The sequence below is a fragment of the Meleagris gallopavo genome, chromosome 2, assembly GCF_905368555.1.
Source record: "Meleagris gallopavo chromosome 2, MGAL_WU_HG_1.1, whole genome shotgun sequence".
NCBI lineage: Eukaryota > Metazoa > Chordata > Aves > Galliformes > Phasianidae > Meleagris > Meleagris gallopavo.
The window spans coordinates 106116740-106143926 of record NC_139405.1 but is presented as its reverse complement, the minus strand read 5'-3'; the positions used below and the strand labels follow the sequence as shown (position 1 = coordinate 106143926).

At 47.6% G+C, this 27187-nt stretch overlaps 1 protein-coding gene across 1 annotated transcript in view; it reads left to right on the top strand.

Annotated features, from left to right (window-relative positions):
• XKR6 (XK related 6) overlaps positions 1 to 27187 on the top strand; it is a 188910-nt gene that overhangs the window by 108753 nt on the left and 52970 nt on the right. Inside the window, exon 2 of the mRNA XM_085218315.1 lies at positions 22684 to 22880. Coding sequence (XP_085074441.1) covers positions 22684 to 22880 — 197 coding nt within the window. The remainder of the gene's footprint in view (positions 1 to 22683; positions 22881 to 27187) is intronic.

The window sequence follows — 27187 nt, the reverse complement described above, 5'->3', positions numbered from 1 at the left end:
ACAGCAGTAGGATGATGGCCTTACGTCATGCCAGGGGAGGGTCAGGATGGATTTTAAGAAAAATCTTCTCAGAAAGAGTGGTGATGCAGTGGCACAGCTGCCCAGGGAGGTGGTGGGGTCACCGTGCCTGGAAGGGTTCAAGAAAAGAATGGATGTGGCACTGAGGGATGTGGTCTAGAGCAGTCACCAGCATGGCTTGATAATTGGACTTAATGATCTTATTGGTCTTTCCAACCTTAATGATGTTGTGTTTCTAAGATTTTGTAATAGCATTCTGTCGTGATAATACGTAATAATGTGTCATCCCACCCAGCACTGGCATACGCTTACTGTGAAGTTTAAAAAGTGAAATACAAGCAGGAAGAACAATTGTGCTAGACCGTAGCATTTCATAGAATTATGAAAAGACCTTGTCCCAAATAGTTAGAAGGATATTTTGCACAAAATTTTCAAAATATTCATTTATTTGGTCCAACTTGACCTCTATGTTGGTTTGCCGTATTTACATCAAGCAATAATTCCCAGTTTTACCTACTCCACCAGCAGGAGATTGTTTTTGTAGGTGCATGAAAGAGTAAATAACAGAATCATAGAGTTATAGAATCATTTCAGTTAGAAAAGACCACTAGGATCATTTGGTCCAACCATCAACCTACATGCCCACTAACCATGTCCCTAAATATATCATGTCATCAAACAGATGACATCTTCCTATAAAAGATGTAAAAAATAGTGTTTAAATGCTATGTGTGTGTATTTATAAATATACACTGGATACATAAATACAGACACGTATATACATGGATAATTAATAAATAAGCCTTGTAAATGTACTCGTATGTGTTTGTACCTATATATGAACCTGTACCTATGTAAGGGCATTTAGATGTAATGTGACTTACTTATTCTTTGTATGCTATTCCTCGCAGTAATTTCCTTGGGATACACAGCCCTCTGTGGTGCTTATAAATTAAAGAAAAAAAAAAAAAAACTGCTTAAAAATTAATTCCAGAGCCATTGCATAAAGAGGCTTGTAAGCAAAATCCCAGGAAAGACAAAAATGGGGCAGCAGTCTAGTGTCAGAAAATGGAAACCAGTGAATATGTAGAGAATTTCTAAATAGGAGAATGGTTGGACCAGAAGGAAGAGATTTACCGCACCTGACTTGGTATCTTGGCAATGGAGATGCTTTGAAATGAGCTATATAATTTATAATTAAACTCATAATTCATCTCAGCCTAAAGCAGATCTCTGAAATGCATGACGACAAAAAAACACAACTTTTCTTCCTGATGAATATAAAGGGCACTGCACATTACCGTGTGGGTGATGGGTCCTCCTGGAAGGAGCCTCAGCCCCTGTAGCTGTAGGAAGCCCTGACAGCCACTGCTGTGCTGTGCCAGTGAGCTTTGCCCACCTCATCCTCCTGCTGCCCATCTGGGAGAGGTTCTTCTGGAGGATGACTCAGTGCAGAGCCCGGGTTCCTGAGATGAGTCATGCTCTGCCTTGCCCCTTGCTGCCATCGGATGTGTGATTTGGGGACACAGCATAACCTGATGCTCTGAGAATGTCTGCTCACCACACCCCTATATTTTGACATCACGTGTCAAGCTGCAGCATCCAAACCACTAGAAACGTGGACCAGAAGGACAAGAGAAGGACATCTGCCTGTCCCGTAGGGCTGGCTATGTCACAGCATCTCCACCATGACCCGAATTAGAACTTTCCTCATTCCAGCTCCTCAGCCAACCTCTCCTACAGCTCTTTGCACCCAACACTGGGTTTCCAGGCTGGTGGTATCATCCTCCAGCAATGCTGAGCAGAGGGAACCAGGGGTTAAGCTGCACCGGCTGCAGGTAGCACTCCTGGCATGTCTGCAGAGGTGCTGTTTCCCACAAAGTCGGTCACAAAGTCTTTCCCCCATTGAGTGGTGAGCCTGAACCTCTCTGACAGCGTCCCTTGAAGGCACTGTCAGCCATGATTGGCTTGGACGTTGTGCCCCAGGCGCAGGCAGCGTTTCGCTGATTGGGGATGATAGAGGATGGGGCAAGCACATTTTTATTTTTTTACTGTATTTCCTTCTCCATGCGACTTTGAGGTGGTGCGACGTGGCACAAGTAATGCCTCAGGGCTTACTGTACACTGGGAAGCCTGCAAGGCACCCTGCCAGCTCCCTGAAGGCATCTCAGAGCTCCGATCTCACAGCATATGTTTGAATTGTCACCAGCTGATGTGGCAGGGTTGTGGGGGTCCCTGTGTGGCAGAATACTCACATGGGCAGAAGACATTTGAGAGTGAAGCTGCTTACCTTCCCTTGAGGGAATATGTCTGTTTGCCAAAAGCAAACGTTTTAGGTGGCAACCCCTATTTTGGAAAAGCTTTTATGGGAAGGGCTATATTTGTGTCCAAGGCGGTCTTCTGGTTCCATCTCCAGAAGTAGCTGGTAAGGAGAGTGTGTTCATACAGGATGAGGTACATCTCCTGTATCTTGGCATGCATGGGGAAGAAGGGGTGACAAATAGAAGGCAGTTTTGCAGTGTAGGCATGGCCTTTTTGTCCCATCTGTCACAATTTCACCTTCATGCCTCTGTTTTACAAGCAGCAGCGCTATGAGGAAGGCAAATCAGATCTCCTATCCCTTGAGAATCTGATATTTCCATTCAGTTGAGGAGGTTGAGGATCTGGTCTAGATCCACACTACTTTGCCCATTAGCAGTTTGTGCTGTGCATCATTGGGTTAATCCCAGACTCTGGTGTAGGTCTATCCTACCTTGTCCATTAGCAGTTTGTGCTGTGCATCATTGGGTTAATCCCAAACTCTTGTATAGGTCATCCATCCTACCTTGTCCATTAGCAGTTTGTGCTGTGCATCCTTGGGTTAATCCCAAATTCTGACCTAGGTCTACTCTACCTTGTCCATTAGCAGGTTACACTGTGTGTCCTTGGGTTAATCCCTAATTCATCTTGCACTCTAAATTAACACCCCAGCAGGATGGGAAGCACCATGGAGGGAAGCAAGGGGGCAATGGGATCTGATCAGAGGTTCTTCCTGCATCCCTACAGGAGCCAGCCATCATCATCGCTCTCCATCCTTTGGCTCTGGCCACCCATGCTGGGTTTGATGCAGGTTTTCAGAGCCTGGGAGCAGAGCAGCTTTCCTGTAAAAGCCACTGTGCGGCAGGTTTAATCTCTCCCCTGAGCTGCCTCTCAAACACAGAGCTATACCATCCCCTCTGCTCATTAACGTGCAACTGGGAGAGAGGCAGGAACTTCCTAATGACTGGCGGCTCAGGAGCGAGGAGCCAGTGCTTTTATTATTTGTCATGTCGGAGCCGGTTTCGCCTTTGATTCCTCTGATGGTAGGAGGGGACTGCTGACAGCCAGGGCTGAAAGCAGGCATCGTTGAGAGAGGAGATGAAGGCCCAGCCTAATGCCTTTTTTTTGGTGCTGTGCATTTAAAGAGATGGGTTGGGTAATCCAGAGGTCTGGACAGCGTGAAACACCTTGCTTTTGAATGGCTGCAGCAATTTAAATGGAGGAACTCAGAAACAGGCAATTTCTTTTTTCTTCTCAGTGTGTATTTTTTTTAGCAAGCCTTCTTATTGAAGCAATGGTTGTGGAAGAGGCTGGAGGTAACCAATATATTTTGCAATTTCTACTCACCAGTGGGAAAATGGACAGAAAATTGTCCTAGTAAGACCAGTTTGCTTGTCATGGAAGATATAACTTTGGTTTTTCACACCAGCATTGCCAGAAGACTTGATCATCATTCCCCAAATGCATGAGGATGAAAAAGTTCTTCTGCTGTACGCTGTTGATGAAGCCAACTGATGGCCAGCAGAGGATCCAGTTCAGACCCCTTCCAACACGATATGCAGAGGGACAGTCTTAAAGGAGCTTTATTTATCACCTCCATCCATTTGCTCTCCCTCTGTGCTTTGGCCATTTTGGCTCCTCCAAAGGGTACAATCGTGCTGTCATCTTCCACCCCCATTGATGAATCCACTTGTGCGAGCTGGGCAGCATCTCATTTATGGACAACTTTGGATCCCATCTATGCTCCCATTGGAGCCATGTCAGTCTGATTTCTGAGCAGGGACATGAGCTTCAGCCCTCACATAACACAGGCTTCCCCACAGAGATCTGCTCCTACTGGATGCCTCCAGTATCTCTCCTCTTACAGCTCCTTTTCTGCTTCCATCTCCCAATTGGTTTCTTCGGTTTGTTGGAGAAAGTTTTTTTGGAGAAAGGTCTTTTGGAGCCAGCCATGAAGTTTCCATATAATAAACATCACACCTTTTAAAAAGCAGCTCTCTTTGCTAGTGTTGGTGTGAAAGACAGGAGAACCATGGGACTCAAAGTCCAGATGTCATGGCTGCATTTGAACTAAAGAAGGAATCGCTACCGCTGACCAGCTTTCATGGTCTGACCACATTCACAGCACTCAAGTCTCTTGGCCTCCAAAACAACATGGCAACACCCTAGGTGCTTTGTTGTAAATGACATTTGGCCTTGCTCTTTTTTTTTATTGAAAACAAACCAAAACCTTCCAGTACTACAATGTAATGTGTGGTGGTGTTTTACAAACATGATATGATTTACTAAAGTGCTAATTTCCTATAGCAAAACTTATAATGGGATACAAAAGCAAAATTGATTTTAAATAATCATGGTAAGCTTGCAGAAACACTCCCATTATTCAGCAGAATGGGTGAAGGCACTGCAGTTTTTGCAGCTGTTGAAGGAAAATACTGTTAAAATCATGGACTCTTGTGCGATGGCGATCACCAAGAAGACCTGTGGTCAGTGGAACTTCAGGACTTTTAATGCTTAGTTTTGCAGATGTGTTGATATCCCTAAAAGCAAGGCTTACCCCTTCCTTTTGACCACCTCTGTGCTTGGACAGGTGCCCTCAATCTGGTGCTCCCCAAACTAACAGCATTTTTCGCTTGAAGATTGGCATTCCAAATAAACTTTTACCATGGGTGGCTGAAACCAGGAAGGAGTTTAGTTGGCATGATGGTGATGAGTTGATGGTTGGACTAGATGATCTTAGTGGTCTTTTCTAATTAATTGTTCTGTGATTCATAGAGGGAAGGGGCAGACTGCAAAGCCCAAGGGCTCTTGCTCAGACACCAAGTCTACTTGAGCCAGGGGGTGTTTTTTGGATGCTGGGATGCATGAGGAGTATGATGCACGACTCTCTTTCAGCAAATAAGTCTGTGTCATGGAGAAAATTGGACCTGAGGACCCACCTAAGGTCATGATAATCAACTATGGGTTCTCATCCCAAAGGCTTTAACCTTCTGCAGGAATGAGGCTGTCAGGACCCTTGCGAGATTAAGGCTTTGCAGAGGTAGCAGCTATCTCAGGCTGCTTTTGGTTCATAGAGTTACAGATGCTTTCCCGGGGGAGAAGACTGAGAATGGTAAACAATTACAATAAATTGACATAAGGCATTATTAAATCCTGTCTGTCCCTGTTGATGAGAGTACGCTGCATGGCTGCAGCCACAATGCACTTGCCCTGATCTCTGCAGCCCTGAGCTGCTCCCACTCCTATGGGCACTGGATATTCCACCAGGAAACTCCAATAGCAGGGACATGGCCAGACTCTGCCCATCGGCCTTGAGGCCAGAGAAGGACCATGAAGTGTCCCTGGAGGTGTTCAAGAAACATTTAGATGTAGTACCAAGGGATTTGGTTTAGTGGGAAATGTTGGTGATAAGTGGACGGTTGGACTGGATGATCTTAGAGGTCTTTTCCAACCATTTCCATTCTGTGATTCTATTATAAATCTCCTTTGCATCACTGCTAAGGTTTGAATCCATTCCTGACAGTTAAAGCAAGCTTTGGTAAGCTAATGCAAAAGAAATTGATGTTGGAAGCCAGATCTGAAAACTAATACCAGACTCTATTAAGTAGAGATAATTTATTTGTCTTCATATGCTTACCCTCCTACACACACACATGGAGTGCTGTAGAGTATGTGTGCACAGACAGGTGCAGAGGGAAGCTGGGATCATCTCTGTGCTTTGAGATGTCCTGGCATGACTCAGAAGTGGCCAAGAAGTCTCATCAGGCTTAGTGGTGTTGTGCCCAACTTAGCAAACTTGATGAGGGTTACTCTTTCAAAGAGATGTTCCTTAAAACCTGCTTTTTCAGGTAGGTTTCCCCTAAGTAGAAGTGATTTTAGCTTCATCTTCCTTACCAGCACATAGAAGTCTGTGGACTGCCTTCTAAGGGCTGCATTTGGGTTTTGCTGCTTTTCTCCATTTACAAGAGTGGGTTGTGACTGTGGGTCTTAACAGAGGAATAGGACTTGGGAGAAGTGTCTTTGTAGTGGTAGGTGTGTGAAATAGAAGGGTAGGGGATTCACCTTGTAGTGAATGGATTTAGGGGGGAAGGAGCGACTGAGGTGGTCTTTCCAACCACAGTTGTATTTAGTCTTGAGTCAACTCATTGATCACAGCACAGTTTCCATGGAAGAGCAGGTGGTCTCCCACCGTGAGCAATCAACCATGTTCCATCATTTTGATGAAAAATGGAGGGGAAAACCAAAGTAGTGGAGTCCAATGCAATTGGAATTGCAGGAGGCTGAAAAACTGAGCTTTCAGGTTTTCTTGAAGCCAAAAGGCTGTGTTCCCTACTCATAAATAAAAGGGTGCCAGCACGCATTCTCTGTCCCTGGAGCCCATTGGCATAGGCTGGACACATCCACTCCTATCATCTCTCACCCCTTGAAGCAGGGTGGCTAAAGATGCATTGCTTGATTCCCTGGTCCATTTCCCAAGCTTTATCCAGGAGATTTCTGGGGAAGGACTCGCTGGCTTTGGTCAAATCTGAGCATCCAATTCTTGATGGCAGTTTCTCAGTCAGGTGCCTATGCAGGATCTGCAGCATGTGCAGCCTGCCATGGTGAGGATGCAGAAAGACTGGGCTGGGTGGGCTGCCAGACCCATCCAGAGCTTAGGTCACATCAAGGCCTGACTGAACCTCACAGTGGTTCTTGAGCCTAGAAAACTGCCTTGGAAAAGGAATGAATATTTGGTGTGTGCGGATTCATTTATCAGCTTTACTGCAGCCAGATGCTCTAGCAATGTTTTGTTTTCCTATAGCATCTACTGTGCTAAATGGCATAAGCAGCTTCCAGCCACTGCAGAGGTTTTTTTTCCTCCTGGTGGAGAAGGCAACTCACAGCAGTGGGAACAAATGACGATGAGCCCCATCAAAGCCTTTGAGCTCTGCATGGGATGCTCCACAGGCAGCAGCATCGATGTCACCCCAGCCTCAGCCCTCACCTCTAATGGGGCCTGGAGGGACCTGACTGTGCGAAACAAAGCCATCTGACATGGGAGGGTAACATGGGGGGCGGCAGACGGAGTGAGGCTTTTCTCCTTCCTGAACACGATGGGATTTTGGCAGGGGTCCTGGAGCAGCGATGCAGCCCTCGAGAAGCAAGCACCACAGGCTGAGACAGGGCAGCATCAGTGGGAAATCAAGGGTCAGGCTTCGGCTCTTCCACAAGCTCCCTGTGTGACCGCAGGCAATTTATTGCATCTCTCAGTGCCTTGGTCCCCTGCTGTTAATAACACATCCCTTCCTTTGCTGTGTCTCTGTCCTTGTCAGTTTAGATTGTAAATCCTTAAGGGCAAGAACTGTCTCTTACTATTTGTATGAACCGGACTCCCTACAATCAAACTCTGATCTCAGCAGAAGCCTTTTAGCATTGCTGTAATATAAATAACAGTGATACCTAGGAGCCAGGACTGCTAGGTTCTGTGCCCAGGTCTCTCAGCACTGCAGTGCACCAGGGACCAGCTGCTTCAACCTTCTCTAAAGTGAAACACCTATAAAACAGTGGTTGAAAGGACTGGCTGAATGGGAGAGGAATGGAGGATCTGATCACAAGTAAGTTTATTGTAGATTGATGGGGTGGGAGTTGGATAACTAGTCGTGAGTAATTGATCTGAATGTGCTTGAGTTTCCTACAGAGTTGATTACTAGTCCTAAGAAAATGAAAAAGAGGGGTTTTGTTTACCCTTAGAGCTGATCCAGTATTGAGAAACAGCTTCACTGTGTGGCTGCTGTCCTGCTCCTCCACACTTCCCATCCTTCTCTGCCTGCTGCCTTGAGAAACAAAGCTGTTCAGAGGGGTGTATTCTGCCCATGTCCTACTCTGTGCTGCCTACAAACCTACCCAGGTCAGAGCCACGATCTCCAGCTTCATGTGCTGCTTCTCTTTGCTAAGCTCTGAGCACTGACATCGTTGTCAAAGGGCACTGCTGGTGACAGGAGAACTAGCAGCCCTGGAGGATGCCAGAACAGAGGGGATGGCTAGCTGTGGCTTGCAGGGACGTGCAGGCTCTGCTGTCAGTCTCATGGCAAGGCTTTCTTCCAGCTGGTGATTGCAGTTGGCAGCAGGAGCTGAGGGGGACAGGACCTCCAGGCTTGAGGTGAAAAAGCTGAGTCCCCAGTGGGAAGGGGTAGACAGGGAAACTACTAGCACAGGGAGCAGGAGTGCCTGCTTTCTTCTCTGTGGCAGGGTAGGATTGGTTTTCTTGACTGAGTAGTCTGTTGTGGTAGAGATTCCTCCTCTGGGATGAATTCTGGGAGCTCTGTTCACTTGTCCACACCTTGGCATCCAACACCGTTCAAGGCTGTGAGAATGGCAGCGCATCCCTTATTGCAGGGCCAGTAGGGCTCAGCAGCTGGCATGGTTTTTTTATGACTGTCTGAAACAGCCTTCAGTGCCTATTAGTTTTGCCTTTCATCTCTCTCTTCTTCAGAGGTGCCTTGGAGAAGCCAGTGGGAGATTAGGTTCTCCATGGGAGCATTCATTGAGGGGCAAGAATGCACCTCTGCTGGGGAGAAGCATGAGGGACCCGGAAGCCATGGGACAGGAGATGTTCTGGACAAGAGATATTCATGGAGTGTGTCATCTTCTCAAAGTGTCACCTTCTCAATGCTGTGTGTTTGCTCCACAGAGGAAAAGAAAGCTAGGTTAAGCGTTTGATGGACCAGTAAACCTCCCAAGCAGTCCTTGGAGCTCCAGCCTAGCTATCAGAGGGAAATGCACTCCATTTTAGTGTCAACTTTGTTTTCCATGGGAATATCCTTTCCATTGTGTTAGCATGGTCCCTGGCACTGGCCCTGTTCCAATATTTCCCACGTCTTTTCCATGGGGAGTGAAATATGTGCATCCGGTGCAAGTGAGTCCTCAAAATGGCACATCAAAATCATGGCAGTGAGGTGAGAGACATCTGATAACAACACGATGCCAAGGACGTGGGAGGCATCTGGTATCAGCCATCAGATCTGAGCTGGGTTTGGGGACACTGCCTACAGTCAGAGTAAGGAGATGGGAAATCTGTAGGAGGTGTTATAGACATTTATCTTAGGATGGGATATGACCTTCTGGAAATAACTGATGAAAGATGGGACTTTAAGAGAATGGGTTTAAATTAGTTTTCCCACTTTTAGACAGCTGAAGTGAGAAAGCAAATCCCATTCAAGGAGATTTGGGTCCTACTTCTGTGGCTCCAGAAAAGATTTTTACGTACGTAGCTTTCGATATAAAACTCCTATCACATCAAGAACTATCTGATAGACTTGTGGATACGGGAAGGGGAGATCCAGATATTCCACACAGCTGAGGGAAAAAGATGATGTGTTGAAAGGAAGGGGAAAGGGAGTTGATTCACCCCCTCTTTCCAATACAGCATCCACAGAAGACCTTATTGATTCTCCTCCCTGCTGGCACCTGGCCACTCTGTGCTATTGAGGAAGTGTTTCCGGCTGTGGGGAATCGAACCTCCATGCTATCCTCTCTGGGCCATCCTTTGAGCTGGCTGATGAGAGCTTTCCTGACATGCTGCCATGTCTCAGGAGATGCCTAAGTGTTAGATATCCTGCACCGCAGCCCCAACATGGGAATCTGAGAGCCTCTTCTTGCTTGGCTCAGGGTGGTTAATGGATTCACCTGTGATATTTTATGGCCAAGGTCAAAGCTGTCCTTCACGCCTAGATGAAATGGGATATGGACCCACATGAAGGGGTCTGTACCCACCAAGATCTCTCTGGGCTGATAGGAATGTGGGGATCATTCCTAGTTGGGTGCTGAGCTCTAGGCCAATATATGGGTTGGTGTGTTAAAGGCATGGGACAATGGAAGAGGAAGTTAGGAATCCTCAAAGGTAAAGAATCTGCATTTTTTTAAGCTGAGTTGGGGCTCAGCTTTAGAGGGAAGGGACAAACTGAGTGAGATTCAGAGTCTGTAGTGGAGGAGTTGTAACAAATCCCAGCTCCCAGTGCTGGGCTTTGCCATCTCCATATTATGGACAGGGCATTTCTCAGAGCCTGTTCAAGCTGCTTGCTAATGGCAGGTCTGTCACATGTCTACAAATGTGGGTGGTGAAGGCTAAGTTCCATCATGCCTGAGGTCATCACTCCTGATCTAGTGGAAGCTGTGCCTGCCCAAGGCAGGGGATTGGAACTAGATGAAGTTTAAGGTCCCTTCTAACCCAAGCTATTCTGTGGTTCTAGAGTATGCAGGGATGGGAGCAATATCAGTGATGCTGCTTGTGGGGATTGTGCCCCCAAATGGTCTCATTTGAACATGTGCACAGAGTGACATCTTTCAACTGCAGAGCCATAACTGTAAGCTGTGATCAATGGCAGCTGGGCAGCGAGTTATGGGGTGGTGGGAACACTTGAATGTGGGGTGATGAGAAGAGCAGAGTCCCAGAAGCAGGAGGCTGGATACCAGAACTTGGCTAGAGAAGGAAAAAGTTTTTTACAGTAAGGGTGGTGAGGCACTGGCACAGGTTACCCAGAGATGAGGTGGGTGCTCCATCCTTTCAGACAGCCAAGGTCAGGCTGGATGGGCTCTGAGCACTGATGGAGCTGTGGGTGTCCCTGTTCAGTGCAGGGAGTGGGACAGATGGCCTTGAAGGATCACTTCCTACTCAAACAGCTCTGTGATTCTGTGATTCTAGGAGTAGATGGAATGGATTCATGGAGTGCTGCAAAGTCTTCCAGGCCCATCCCAGCAGGCAGCTGTACCACCTTTCCCCTCCATTCTGCAGCCTGAGCTTCTCCAGCTGCTTTGGCCACACGCCTTCCTTCTTAAGTAGAGACCTTTCATGTTCTCCATTGCTGGATCCTTGTATCACTGCACAAGGTTAAATCCTGCCTCCAGGAAACAGTACTCTGCAGGATCAGAGGAGGCAGGAGAAAACAGGGCAGCCAAGATCGGGGCTTTGGAGACAGCATGCAATGCCAGCAGGGAAGGATTGCATCTTTGCACTTTGGAAAGGCACTTGGCAGTGAATGACAGAGGGGCTGAATGATTTCGCAGGGCAGGGGGAGCAGAGGGGGAGGAAAATCCATTCATACATTACTGGAATCAATAACCCCCACGTGTCATTTAAGCTGGCCTTCCCCTAGAGAAGTGCAAGATGGAAAAGACCTCTTCTGCTTTGCTGATGAGAGCAGAAGCTGTGTTCGGGCTCAGCCAGAGGAAGGTGCCTATAAGAGATTATTCAGTGGTGACTCCTGAGTCATGTCTAGATCAATGAGTTCAGCAATTTATTGATGCTTCTGGGATATATCTCGTCTGAGCAGTTACGATAGTCAATGTTAATGCAAACACCCCCCGCGCAGTGCAGGGCAGCTGCCTTGGCTGCATCAGGCATGCAGGAAGCATTCGTTTGGGCTGGGGAAGCATTGCGAGCAGCGGGAGGTCGAAAGGACGTGTGTGAGAAGGAAGGGCTTTATTTCCATTTGTGTCAGGCGCTCACCTTGCACATCCGAAAGGAGACAAGAAGCTGATCCAGGAGGGGCAGGGAGACAAGGGTCTTCTGAATTGCAGTCCTCCCCCTAGCACACCATTTCCCCAATAGAGTGAGGGAAGTCACTTGACCTCCGTGCCTCCATTTCAGTGCTGAACTGCATGAACATCAGCCCCTCGTTGCTGGATGCCGTGCCTTGCAGATGCTGTTTGCTGGTACAAAGCTCCTGCGGCTGCATTGGTGTCACTTGGACAAACTGCCCGCCAGCACGTGTGCTCTGCAGCGAGCGGGGGGGGAAGGAGACGTGCTCAGGTGGCTCTGCTGCCATTAAGCTCTGAGCAGAAAGCTCCTTTTGAATTGATAGGAGGAAAGGAAAAAGAACGATTACTATAATGCCATGCAATACCACACCTGGGCTGCTTTTTTCCTGACGGTGACCACTAGAAAGCATCTCTCTTTGCTTCATTATTTCCAGTCAGTCTTAATGAGGAGCCTATTTAATGGAAACAGCTGCAATTGCAGGTACCCATAAGCTCCTGTGTGCAGCTTGCTTTTCTGTAGTGGTACATCCATACCCTGAGCCCCCAGCAGCTGGAATAAGTGCTGCGAGTAGGCAAGCTGCTGGGATGCTTGTTGTTAATCATGAGGATGGGAGGAGACCCGTAACATCACTGCAGGTAATGCAAGGAATCACTGAATCATAGAATCGTAGAATGGCCACAGTGCTCATCCAGTTCCAACCCCCTGCTATGTGCAGGTCACCAACCAGCAGCCCAGGCTGCCCAGAGCCACATCCAGCCTGGCCTTGAATGCCTGCAGGGATGGGGCATCCACAGCCTCCTTGGGCAACCTGTTCCAGTGCCTCACCACCCTCTGGCTGAAAAACTTCCTCCTAATATCCAACCTAAACCTCCCCTGTCTCAGTTTAAAACCATTCCCCTTGTCCTATCACCATCCACCCTCACAAACAGCCGTTCCCCCTTCTGTTTATACGCTCCCTTCAAGCACTGGAAGGCCACAATAAGGTCTTCCCACAGCCTTCTCTTCTCCAAGCTAAACAAGCCCAGTTCCTCATAGGAGAGCTGCTCCAGCCCTCTGATCATCTTAGTGGCCCTCCTCTGGTCTTATTCCAAGAACTCTGTGTTTTTCTTGTACTGGGGGCCCCAGGCCTGGGCGCAGTACTCCAGATGTGGCCTAAGTTGAGTTAAGGGCTTCCATGCCTTCTGAAAGCACCATGTCTCCTCTCCTGATGGCTAACCACATCTTGCAACTTTGGAAAAGCCACTCTGTGGGGATGAAGTCTTGTTTGATTCACTGATACCAGTGCCTCAAAAGCCCCGGGATACTATGACACCCAAATGCAGTGCAGTGTCTGCACGTGTGTGCGTGTTTGCAGGCCTGCAGTTGGACTCACAGCGCCCTTAAAGAACAGATTACAAACATGCTATGCAACGCGTCAGTGCATTTCCTCTGGCCAGAAATAGCTGATGAGTAATACAAAGCAGTAGAGGTAATAAATATTGATAATGTTGAAGTTCTATGTAACCATACAATCACAGAATGGTTTGGGCTGAAGGAGACCTTACGGACCATGCAGGTCCAATGCCCTGCTGTGGGTGGGGATGTCTTCCGTTAGAACAGTCTGCCTGAAGATCTTGAATGATGTAAGAGACTAAAAAGCAAACACCCCAAATCCTCCTCCACCTGACTGCGGCCAAAATGTGCGTGATGACTTTTCCAGACCCTTCTCTGGTCCGCATCGGGATCCGTACGAAGGTGTGACTGGCACGGATGGGCTGATAGCCATCAGACAAACAAGGGTTAAACTCTTTCCTGGCAGGCTGGGAGGACGCCGTGTGATTTCTGAGAGCCCAGAGAGGAAGGCAGGCCCCTGGTAATGTATGCACAGCTTCTGTGAAACTAAAAATAGCCGAGATCTGAGGCCGCTCTTCCAGGATTTCACAGGCGCTCACCCAATTCTTAGCTCCTTTTTTCTCCAGCAGACAGCAAAGCGAAGGCGACAGCCTCGACTCTTGTGCAGTGTCTCTGTGTCAGGAGCCCTGCTCTGGGGATGCTGTGACCCAACAGCACAGACCAGCTGGGGATGTGCTGCTGAATGCTGTATTCCAGGGCTGTGGTGGTCCCTTATGAGGCTGGGCTGCACCCAGTGTCCCCACAAGAGGGTTTTGGTGGCCCTGAGGGGATCCGTTCCCTTCACTCTCCTCCTCAGCTCCACAGAGCCACAGTTCTGCATGGGATTGCTGCCCAGTGACTTCGGGTTCTACTTCGGCATCAGTGACCTTGATGGTCAAGGAGAGAGTAAATACTGTAAGTTCAGTAAATTCTACTACCAGTTCTATCAGGTTCCTGATGTCATAGCTCGAAATGTGACTCCCCTTCTCCAGCAGCTAGAGCCTGGTGACAGGAAACGTTTCCACTTGACCAAATGGATCAGCCCCCCATCGTGGTTCTTTTTGCTTCTGGGGTCCGCATCAGTTTTGGAGGGTTTAAACCCCAGGCTGCCTGCTGTCTCTGTACAGATCTTTGGACCTGCTCTGCCAAAAGTCGTCTGTTAAATCATCTGGGAAGTGGAAGATCCTAAGAAGAAGAAACCTCCACGGTATGCCTACATCTCCAGGGACCCACGCTGCAGCCAATACTTCCCTCTCTATTGCTCTCGTCCTCCACCAGGGGATCTTGGGGGCTTGCAGAGAGCTGTAAGGACATGTCCCTCTTTTCAGCTCCCAAGCCAATGCAAACTCATCCTCCCCTGAGATATCTGGTGGCTCTGGGGAGTCCACATGCTGCCAAGTTATCTCTTGAGACCTTCTGGGTTAAGTACTATAATGCTGCCCATCCTATAGAAAGGGCAAGGTGACTGTTTCCATGTGTCCCTGTAGTATCATGCCCTTGAATACTTACGTTTTTGGAGCCCTCAGGCGTTTCTGTGGGTTTGCCCTGAAACTTGCCAAGACCAGACAGGTCATTCAGAAGACCTCCATTTACTTTCAAGACCGCATCCGTTTTGTAATGCTTAGTGGACTGGGACCACTTTTATTTCCGAAAGAAGAGCCCTGACATTAAACTCCATTCACTCACACAGTCTTGAAATGAAAATTCAGTCTGAGTTCAACTTCTTTCTTTCTGACATTAAGCTATTTAACAGCTTTGATTTAAAACAGAAGGCTTTGCCAGGGGCGATAACAGTAGGTATCGGAATCTACTTTAAGTAAATAAGGGTGTGTAAAATAGGAAAGGCATTGGGACTGCAGAATCGTAAAGGATTTGGGGAGAATCTGTGACAGAAGAGTGCATTTGGCTCAGTGCTGGGATACGAGACCATCCCACGTGTAATAGATGCTGTGACATCCCTGTGATATCCCTCTCCAGCAGCCCCTGCTACCCTGCCTGCTCTTTTGCACTGCACAGAAGATGCTTCCCATATTAAAATTAAGAAAAAAAGGATTTTCATGCCACGGTGATGAAGAGATTCTTGGTTTTTTTCCTGTTTCAGGCTGTATGCTTGGCAAAATAATTGACAAGTCAAAACATAAACATGATTTCTACAAGGCCATCTCAGCACTGTAGTAACTCCCGCTACAAAGCTGATCTCTGCTGCTGTATTGATTTACTGAGTGAAGATCTGCAGGTGGGGACTCTGTCTGTCCCCAGGAGCCCCATGGGCCATGGGAATGCAGGTGAGGAGAGAGGGGCTGAGAAGTAGCTTGCAAAACTGCTGATGATGCCAATGACACAGGGTGGACGCACTGGAACAGGTTGCCCAAGGAGGCTGTGGATGACCCATCTCTGGAGGCATTCAAGGCCAGGCTGGATGTGGCTCTGGGCAGCCTGGTCTGCTGGTTGGTGACCCTGCACATAGCAGGAGGTTGGAACTGGATGATCATTGTGGTCCTTTTCAACCCAGGCCATTCTATGACTCTATTATATGATTCTGTGACACAGCCATGACTATCTATGCAAACAAAGGGCTACATGCCAGGCTTTCTTGCAGTAACAGACCAGATTTGGAGAAGTTTGATGAAGTAGTAGTGGAAAGTGGGGCTAGTACTTATGGTTTGTTTCTCTTCTTCTGGTTGTGGTCTTTCAGTCTGTGAGTCAAATATCTGCAGCTACAGAAGGAGAAAGTCACACAGATGAATGCCAGGAACAACCCCCAGACTGAGTAGCCTGGGGACAGACAGCACACGTGTCTTCAGCCTCTGGCAGGTTTAGCTGCAGTGATGCCTCTGCCCCAGTTCTCTGCCCCGTGTGTCTGCTGGAGGTTATGACCTCAGCACTATCAGCAGGATGAAAGCACACCTGCAGCTCTGCCACGAGGTCACAAAGGAACGGTCCTAAATCTCTGCTTAAACTGCCAGTAGAAAAGGAATTGAACACAGGCTGTGGGCAGCATCCTGGAGGAGGGAATATAGTACGTGCTGTGCTCTACTGGCAGTGCAACCGAAGCAGCTCCATTGCACAGGAGCTGGGAACATTACTCTGAAATTATAGAATCATAGAATGGTTGGGTTGGAAGGGACCCCAAGGATCACGAAGCTCCAACCCCCCTGCCACATGCAGGGCCACCAACCTCCACATTTCATAGCAGCCCAGGCTGCCCAGGGCCCCATCCAACCTGGCCTTGAACACCTCCAGGGATGGACGGAGCATCCACAGCCTCTCTGGGCAGCTGTTCCAGCACCTCACCACTCTCATAGGAAAGAACTTCCCCCTGACATCCAACCTAAATCTTCCCTCCTTCAACTTCAAACCATTCCCCCTTGTCCTGTCACTGTCTACCTGAATAAAAAGTTGATTCCCCCACTGCTTATACCCCCCTTTTAAATATGGGAAGGGTATGTGGGGTCCCTGTCATTGAGGATTAATGGCTGCACAAAGCCATGACCAGTCAGAAGTTATCCCCATTTTGAGATGAGACTTGGTCCATAGACATCTAGGACTCCCTTCCAAACCAAATTACACTATCACTCTGTGATATGATCCTCCCTAATGTACGTTTTGTGAAATAAATCATATGCCTCTTCTGTGGTTGGTATGTAGTAAAGCCATCTGTGTTTTAAAACAGCTTTAAACTAGTTTAAAATACGAAATGATTGCAGCTTCTCCTACACAGCAGAAGAGTGGCACTATCATTTTTTTCTAGCAGATGCTACAGTTGCAAACAGATTGTCTCAAAATGACCTTATAATATAAATGGACGTTCAAATATCATCCCCTCTCAAATACATGCATTTATAGAGTGAGGTTTTGAATCACATGAAGGCAAGTGTTTTCTGTGAAGAGGCAATTATTCTGGAAGTTGGACTTAGAATCACAGGATCACAGAATGGTTTGTGTTGGAAGGGACCTTTAAGATCATCCAGTTCCAACCCCCTGCTATAGGCAGGGACATTCACCTCTAGACCAGGTTGCTCACAGCCCCATCCAGCCTGGGTTGACTTGACTTGATTCTGTCTTTAAAGAGAACAGATCTTGACTAATGCTCTTGAGAATCTTGCTCACAGAGAAGCTTTCAAGCTAAGATAATGAAATAATTTTGTCATTCCAGGTTCGGTGCTCAGATAATGGTGTAAACTCTGTGCCTCAGCAAAGATGCTGTCCTCCTCTGCTGGTTAACAGAAGTCCACAAATGCTGTCATGCCCTTCATGTCAGCATCTCTGAAGTTTAGAACAAGCTTGTTTTGTGTTTAGCAACATTCTCCTCAGACAAGCAAGGCAAGGCTTGGAGATTATTAATTATTAGGCATGGTTTGAAGCAGTCACCTAAATAAAGGTTAGTTTTACACTATGGCATGTCTATTGGGAAAGAGAGGGCAGAAAGTGCAAGGCAGAAGTGCTGAAATACTTGATGAACACACCTTTTGCTGCATTTTATTCACTCTGGGGTACAAACTCCATAAAAAAAATGCCAGCAGCGGCAAGATGTGGGAAATATTGGCGATGGGTGGATGGTTGGACTGGATGATCTTGGAAGTCCTTTCCAACCTTGATGATTCTATGGTTCTGTGATTCTAAGATATCAGAGAGCTCTGAAAAATGAAGGCCTAATGAATGCCCCCAAAATCCAGAAAGATATAGTCACGAGTGGTTGCCATGGTATATGAGGAAGATTTCAGGCATCCTTGCTTGCTTCTGAAGTGGCAAGTGATATTTCCCAATTTAGCAATGGTCCCCAGCATGGTGTGGGCCCGGGACAGCCAGCAGTGGTATAGAAAAGCCCTGAAATACCCTTTGGGAATTATCCCAGGGCCAGGAACTGCTCCCCAACATGGTTTGGATGCAGCCAGAGGAAGCAGTGCTGTGTCAGCACTTGGATGGGGCCCAGAGTTACTACCTTGGTACTCCATCTAGGAACACTAATTGACTGTGAATCTTTATTGCTAACTTGCAACGCTATAACAAAGCAAAAACCCCTAACAGGTGTTGATACTGAGCATGTTAATTGCACTGGTAACTCTATGTTTGATTTTGATTTTTTTTTAATAGATAGCATTTTACTTTCATATTCTCCTGTTGCTTGAGCGTTGCATCTTATATTCCTTCTTATATTTGTTAGAATGAAAATAATTCATTAAAATTAAAAAAGCAGGCCAAAGCCTCAGCTGGTGTAAATTGCTAGAGCCCTATGGATGCCAACTTGCTCCAGCTGAGATCTGGCCTTACATAACCTCATTTTAAGGCTGCATTCAGCCAGCCTCCCTTTCAAGCCTTCCAGCTGAGCGGTTCCACATGTCCTGATTTCCTTCCTTCCAAGAAGTGGGCTTTTAATCTGCAAACACCCTCTGGTGCATAAAGATAATGGCCCTCTGCAAGAGTTAGCAGGAGTGCCTGTGGAGGAGGAGGTGGTAGGAGGGTGAGCCAGCAGCTGGGTAACTCACCCCAAACCATCCTTCTTCTCCAGGGCTGAGCACCAGGGAAATGGTTGGTGCCACAGGATGGCAAGGGAGATGGTGCCTGTTCACAGCGTGTGCATTGCTACCATGTTGTTCAGGTCATCACCATGCATCTGTAGTGCTGTGGGAGAGGAGAGAAATGAAGGAAGTTGTACCTGCTGCCCTCCTGGTCCTGATGAACCCCAATGAAGCCAAAAGGGCAATGTAAGGTCCTGCAAGCAGAGTTAAATTTTGAGCTTCTTCTTATTTCTAGTGCTCTGCTTCTGGTGTGTAGGGAACAGTCAGAAGTCTGTTCATGTCCCTCTACTGTCTGTGATCTTCTAGGGTCAAAAGTTGTCAAACTGTTTAGGGTTAAAACTGTCAAAAGTGATCCTTGAGGTCAGAAATACTCTCATTTTTTTCCATCCAGGATTTGCTTCTCAGAAAGCAGTAGTAGGCTTGGTTGTGCTTGGTCAAGATGAGTTTCCTAATCTAGAGTTGTTGGGAGTGGACTGAGTAGCCCAAATCCTATTACCTTCCATCTTTCCATATACCCATGGTAAACTGGGCAATTTCAAGACCTGGTCATGGGCACTGTAACTTCATCAGGCTGCTAAACTGTTAGCATCACTACTAGATTGATCAAGGCACAGTAGTGCTCTCCCAGATAATAACCTCAACAGGGTTCAGAACCGAGCAGGGGTCAGAAGTCACTCCTGTATTGATCTGAAGGCAGCCAGCTGGCTTGGGGTCATGACAGAGCTCGTTTCTAGGGTCACCTTGGGCCAGTTGGCCTTAGATAAGGCAATCAGGCTCACATGCTTTGTTGACTGTTGTAGATGCAGTGTGAGATTCTTGACCTTGGTCAGCCTGTGATTGTGTGGGACAGGCCATTAGGGCACTTCTTCCCTTAAAACACAGCCCGGGGGCTAGGCTGCTATTCCTTACTGTGCTTCTGTGGCCCTTGCGCATACCACTGTCCTTGTCTTTTCCCTCAGTGCCTGGGGCATGCTCCTACACTTTCTGCTGGTGGTATTCAGACACCTCTGTCAAGAGAACAGAGCCAAGGAACAGTGTTTTGGAACAGTCAATACTGTTATATCATCCATGCAAGCTCTGGCAACTTTGTCCAAGGCCAGCCAACACAGATGTAGGCACATGGAGTTGAGTCATGCCAGCTGGCCAAACACTTTGGTCTCTTTTGTTTAATGGTACAGACACAGCCTCTGACTCCACAATCCCATCTCTGGGCATTTCTGCTAAGCAGTCTTTATCATCCACGGGGTCCTGTCCAAAAGTTATTTGACCACAATTTTGCAGCTGATGGATTTTGCTCCTCCAAAATCTGCTTTGTCGCAGGACAGCGTCGCCTCTGCCCCGCATGGTTTGTGTGCTGCTGCAGCATCCGTAGTAAATAAGCATGAGAGTAATTATACCAACAGGAATTCTGGGAGCCCTGCCAGAGCAGAGGGGACAGCCAACCCTTTGTGCATGTAAAGAAAAACACCCCGGCCCCAAATTAGTTCTGTCTCTTGAAGCTGGGATGGAACTCAGAACTAAAAATACACATGTGCACGCAAATACACACACTCGTAGATAAAAATAGCCAGCATTCAAAAAAATAGAAAGCCCGAAGTTAGGCTCCTGTATCCAAAATTAAGCTCTTAAATAAATAAATTAGCCTGATTTTCAAAAGCGCGGAGCGGTGAATGGCTTTCACTGACATAAGGGGAAGCATCGTGTTGCTGAAGCTTGAGGATCAGGCCTGAATATGGATTTGAAAGTCTAATTATAGAACCCTGTTTGCTACTGGCAAAGTATTTTTGCCTGGACCAAGAGATGGAGTGGTGTGTCATCTCCTGGTGGTGAGGTAGGACTTGCCGCCTTGGGAAGCTCAAAAGTCTGAAGGGTTTTTTTTCTCAGTGGAACCACAAGGGGTGTTAGGCAAGAGGTTGAGGTTGGGAGGTGGGGAGAGTCATAGAAGCATAGAATATCCCTAGTTGGAAGGACCACTGAGTCCAGCTCCTGGCTCCACACAGCACCACCTGGGTACGGTTGGCCCTTTTGGCTGCCAGGCCACACTGTTGGCTTAGGTTCAACTTGCCAGAACCCTCAGATCCCATTCCACAGGACTGCTGTCCAGCAATCCCCCAGTCTATATGCATAGCCTTGCTTGCCCCATCCCAGGTGCAGAATCCAGCATTTGCACTTGTTAAACTGCATGCAGTTGGTGATGGCTCAGCCTTCCAGTTTGTCCAAATCTCTCTGCAAGGCCTCTCTGCCTTTGAAGGAGTCAACAACTCCCACCAGTTTACCACTGAGACATCTGGGTTCTGCTCACCGCCTGTCTGGAGGACTCAGGAGAGCCCTTTTGGACATCCATGACTCAGTTTCCCCAACTATGGAAGGAGCGTGGTGCAGCCAGCATGTGCAAAAAGCTGTGGGTTCAACAGTTAGGTGTGACGCTGTCATTGCCGTTGTTCCAGCTCCTGATGGAGTCAGGATCAGGCCATGCATTAGTCCAATGCATTTTATGCAGATGCAGAAGGGGAGCTGCTTCTTGCTCTTCTTGAGTGACTCAGTGAGTCCATGGGTGCTTCCACCCCACTGGAGTTCTGCTGGGGCTGTCCCACCAGTGTCACCTGTGATCTGTGTAGCATTTTTCTCGAGTGTCGAGCCCCACCTGGTGGCTTTCCTGAGTCAGTCATTTGGTGTCCTCTGAGTCTTCCTTCGGGGTCTTTAATTTTCTGTGGTTGTGAAGAGCAAACGGGAAGGACAAGGTGCTTGAGCAAGGGCAGGGCTTGAAGAGCTTCTCTCTCCTCTCCCTGTCCCTTGTTTAGAGCTATAGAGGCTACCAAGAGTTGCATCCTTTCATCACACTCTTCACAGAATGGCCTGGGTTGAAAAAGACCTCAAAGATCATCTTGTTTCAACCCCTTTCCTTGCCATGCAGTCCTGGGTGGCCAGGAATGATCTCAGCAGTTTGCTAGAACCCTGCTTTGTGAAGCTGGGAGCCCATCCCAACGCCACATCCCACTCCCATGCAGGCATCTGAGATGGGGCAGAGGGGTTCTTGCTTTGCATTGTCTCTCTCAGATGACCAGTTTTGGGGTCAGCATTAAGTATAGCAATTCCTATACTACATCTCAGAGCACAAGGTTACAGTTACTGCTCAGAATTACTATTAGGTCATTAATATCAGCAAGAATTAGCAGGGAACCTGTTAGGAGATACTTATTTTCTTAAAATGCTATGAGTCTCGTTAGATCTGAGCAGCTTGTGCTGCCCTGATTTGATCAACTCTATTGACAGAGGTTGGCCGAAGGTTCTCTCAAGGGAAGTTGTGTTCCTAGGGTGAGGTTTGCAGGTCTCCTTGCACACCTGTTATGGAAACAGAGACAACAGAACAGTATCCATCCATACACAGCACCTCCTTCTAGTCCAGTAGGGCCAAAAACCTCAATTGCTGACCATTGGCAAGCTGTGTGGCCTTTTGCATTCGTGGGTCATGTGTGCTGAAGGTGAAAATGCCATCCTGTTGCTCTGCCAGTGATGATATGCAGTCATATCTCTGGGGTTCATGAGGGAGGGGCCTCTGTGGAGTGCTGAAGGGTCTTAGGCCATCGGTCGGACCACCACCAAGTGTCAGTAACAGCCTTTGCTATGTAGCTTCTCCTTTCCTCAAGAAAACAAAGTAGAGGAGTTATTTCCTTGTGCAAAAGTCCCATGAGCATTTCCTACCCCTCACACGTCATATTTGGGTGGTGTAAGTCAAAGATGTCCCACTTTCCATTGCACAGTGAGGGTGCTGTAGGTTTCTCAGATCCTCCGATCCTACAGGAGATGCTGTTAGAGCTGCAGAGACACCTGTGTCCATCCCAGTCTCCCTTTTCCCCCAACAACTTCCCTCCCCCCAGCTACTGACCCACAGCCCCGTTCTCATTGGATTTTGTTGAACGCCAAAGTCTCACGCTTTGCTTTTCCTCCTGTTTCCTGCAGGTATATCCGAACTATGTACCTGGGGATCCAGAGCCAGAGGCGGAAGGAACACCAGCGGCGTTTCTACTGGGCTATGATGTACGAATATGCAGACGTAAATATGTTGCGCCTCCTGGAAACTTTCCTGGAGAGCGCTCCTCAACTGGTGCTACAGCTCTGCATAATGATCCAAAAGAACCGTGCAGAAACATTACCATGTAAGTGGGCCCCTCGTCCTCCCCTTCCCATCCTCTCAGCCTTCCCCATGATCCCTTGCTCAGCTGCCGATGGACGCAACCTAATGGTGTTACGGGGCTGCCACTTTGGACAAATCTCATTCCAGCTCCACTCTGCGTTTGATGGGTAAAATTTGTGCTTGTTCCACTGAGGAAAAAACAGTATTGGTCAAAAGATGAGGTTCAGCTCTTCCAAACCTTGTACAGTCTGTTGCATTATCAGGAGGAGGCAGGCAATCTCTGTTGCAGCTGAAGGTGCCACCACTCATATGTCACCTGGCACTGGTGAATACAATCCTTCTGTGCCTCAGTTTTCCTCCTAATGTCTAGGAGATGATAAAGCTGGACAGATTTGGCATTATGTTGTGAGGATAAACAGCTCGATGCCTATGCAATGCTCTGATGGTGTTAAGTGTCGTACAAGGGCCTTGGTTGTGGGCTGGAGGACCTTTCGTGAAGAGCGCCCAGTAATTAAGGTTGATTGTTGTCATATCCTGCCCATAAGGGGATGAAGGGGTGACCATGGTGCCATCATTTTCAGCAAACCCAAGAAAATAGAGGGGTGAAGTCAGTGGACAGGAGTGTGTGGACACAAAGATGTTGTAGAGTAGGTATCTCTGGAGACATAAAGACACATGAGCAGAATCTTGGAAGCAGACACAGAGTAGAGTTGGCCAATTCTAATGTCTTTTGCTGCAGCAAGGTTCTGGAGTATGGGAATTCCATTCCAGTCAAGAGGCATCTGCCCCTATCTCAGCCCTTGGACGATCATCTCCCCATTCCTTGCCTGTGGGCAAGTTGGCCACCAACTGGTCTCCAGCTTGAGAGAGAATTGTCCCTTCTGAGAACCATCAGTGGTATCAGCTGGTGAACTGCTGGCTTATTCAGACCTTGCAGAATCTATGCACCAGGGATGGCACTTAGATAGCATTTAGACCTTAGATGGCCTGTCTGTGGCATTGCTGGTCTACCTGGGAAGATTCTTGGTGTAGATATTGGAAGCAAGAAGACCTGTGGCTGTTTCAGTTTGCCACTTCCAGAAGTAGCTGCCTAATCCACTGGACTGCATCATTTTCTTCCCCCTCCCTTCCTCCAGCCATGCAGTTCCTCCATTCCTCCACGAAAATGAGCAGCTTGCTCTCTCTTCTGAGGCAGCACACATCCTCTCTCTGAGAGCACAGCACAGCAGGTGATGTCCAGGGATGCAGGCAGCACAACTTGCTCAGCACTCCTAGCACAGGTGCAAGGTTTCCTGGAGCTCCTCCATGGTCCTGTTTTCCTCCCTCCCCAGTCAGCAAGTAATTTTGCAGAGGGAAATTAGTTACTGAGAGGATCAGTTAGGAATAGGAGCTTCAGAGATTTCCCTAAAAGCAGGCAGAAATGAAAGGAAGTGGAGATAAGTATTGTTAGGAAGTCCATGTGTTTAAAAATCCAGCTTCTGGATGAAGTGTTCATGTGTCATGGGACAGGAGAGGCCAGTTCTGCTTCTAAACAAGGAGAACATCAGCTGCTTAACTGGGGGATGCACATGGGCAAAGCAACCCACATCAGGACGTGTAAACCCAGGTATGGCCCATGCTTATATGTCCACACTCCAGCTGTTCCTATATGACTCTCACAGTCTCTCATGGATTCAGTCAGTGCTAGAGGATGGTCTGTTTACCATTTCCCACAACATACATCCCACTTTGAAGCTTCAGTCTTCCCTAATCTTAAGACTACAATGCCAAGCCCAGTGCAGGAAGCCAAGCCAGTCTTGAGAAGCAAATGTCAGCTCACGTCTCCATCTCCTATCCAGTAGATATGGCATTAGTGCAGTGACTATTAGGACTTTTTGCCTTTTCCTTTTGGTTCCCATGTTAAGATAGCTGTTGAGGTGAGAGGATTGGATCCATTGGAAGTACTTACTTAGACCCAGAGCATCTCCTTAAGAGATGCTTAGGAACACAGGGACAGCAAGGGCTGATCTTAGCTGCTGTAGTTGCAGTTAGCAGGGAGCAGATGGGGGTGAGATTAGATTCATACTTTATTTCCTGGGTTCCATCTGTACTGGATGGATGGGGCTTGGAGCATCTGAAGGAGCTATAGGTCTCCCTGTTCATTGCAGGGCAGTTGGACCAGGTGGCCTTTACATGTCCCTTCCAACTCAAAGGATCCCACGATTCTGTGGTTCAATAGAACTGTGGATGGGTAGAAGAATGAAAATCCTTACCATGCTTTGCAGGAATCATTTTAGCCTGAGAAGCATCTCTCTGAAAGGGCTGGGGGAAATTATGGACCTGTTTCACTAACCCAGATCACCCAAGAATTAGCATCTCCTGCATGCACTGACATCACCAGCCACATAAGTGCTGGAGCTGGAACTTGAGGTAAAGTCCCAGACTCTGTACAGCTCAGGACATCATCTGCTGAGATTTCATGAAGGTCAGATCTATTCCTTTATAATATCCTTGGCACAAGGCAGACCAGATCTCAGCTTAGCTGCTGGTTGCCTGATGACTTGGGAAGAGCAGAAAATAGCACGGAGAGAAAAGAAGCAAGAACGCAGTGTACTCCATCAGGTCAGCAGATCTGACCTGGAAGATGCATGCTGAGAGCCTGAGCAGGAGAACCTCGTGCTGTGGCTGCTGGGACAAGTGGGTCTACATCAGTTCCTGAATATGTATGTGGAAGGATCTGGTATTGGTATGCAGGCCCATTGCGAGCAATTCATCTGCTACAAGCGCAGCTGTCTGCAAAACTGGCAGTCAGTTCAGAACAGTCATAGCATCATTTCCATTTAGGTTGGAAAAGACCTTCAAGATCATCAAGTCCAACCGTCAACCTGACCTACAGGGTGTCATCACTAAGCCTTGTCCTGGTGCCAGCGGAGGGTGAAGGAGGGAGGATACCTCCAAAATGTGGTCAGCCCATATCCAAAAGAGCCAAAGGATGGGGCTGTGAGCAACCTGGTCTAGAGGAAGGTTTCCCTGCCTATAGCAGGGGACTGGAAATAGATGATCTTAAAAGACCTTTCCAATCAAACCGTTCTATGATTCTACGATGATTCTTTTCCAGGGAATGTAGAGGGAGCTGAGTTTAGATCAACCCGTTATCATTAGGTAAAAGATGATGAGACTCAGAAGAAGGGGCAGCCCTGTCCCTCACCCACTGTAATTGTCCCCAGGCTTTTGGAGAGGACAGGATGGAAGGGTGGCCCATACCCTCAGATTCCTGGACAGCAGTGCACAGAGGAATTCACCAATTGCCTTGGATATCAATTACACGGTGTATTTAGGGAAGGAAACATAATATGAACAGCAACAAAAAAAAGAGCCCAGAAACACAGATTTTCATTCCATAACTGCTCCTTATGGATAATCCATCTCCCTTCTTGCAGAGTAAGCTGCTGTAAGCCCACATCATCCTTCAGAGATGCCTGTTCCCCTGTGCTGAATGGCAAGGGGCATGTACAACCAACTTAAAGAAGACCCTCAGCTTCTAGGCAGTTGGTGAGGGAAGAGAGATGTCAGTTTTTTCACCATAAATCTCTTAAAGAGGTTTCCTTTCACTTAATTTTTTTTCATGTGGCTACTTAAAAATTTAATGAGATTTAGCAGAATGTCAAGTGTTCCTCCCTGTCATGATACAAGTGTTTTTTTCAGTGCTTTTGATGGGAGCTTGCCTGTGTGAGGCTGCAGTGTTCAGTGCAGGGTTTTTCCCCACCATAAGTATTGTCCATCCACTGACGCTGTGCTGTCCGCTGTGCAGCCCTGCTGGTGATCTGAAGGAGATTTTCAACATAAGCCTCCATTATTCAAAGCCCAGTTGTAACCTCCAGGATTCTGTAAGACGTCTGCACTCTCTGCAGCCTGCGGTCTGAATCTGCTTGTATATTTAAGGAATAGCAACATTAGCTTCAGCTTGCCTGAGGTGTCACTTGTTTAGGCTATGTGACATCATAACTACAGATGTGTGTTGGTTGGAGGGCTGTGGTAGAGTTTGCAAAAGACATAGCCAAATCTTGTTGCTCCTCCCAAAGCAAAGTGCTGATCATTTAGGATTAGGGCTCGTCTTTTTTTGCAGAGACATTTCAGGATACTTTTCCCTGCAGCTCTGTTCAGAAAACTGGAGCAGTTCTTGTGGGGAATTGGAGGGAAGGGTACTGGAGGAAATTCAGTGAGCTATCAGTTGTCCTTGCTGCCCGGAAAAGGCATTTCCAGCCATGCTGAGTGGGTTTGGGATGAGTCAACCCCCAGTTGACTCAACACCCCTGCACCTGAGTGACAGGCTTCCTGTATGAGCGATAA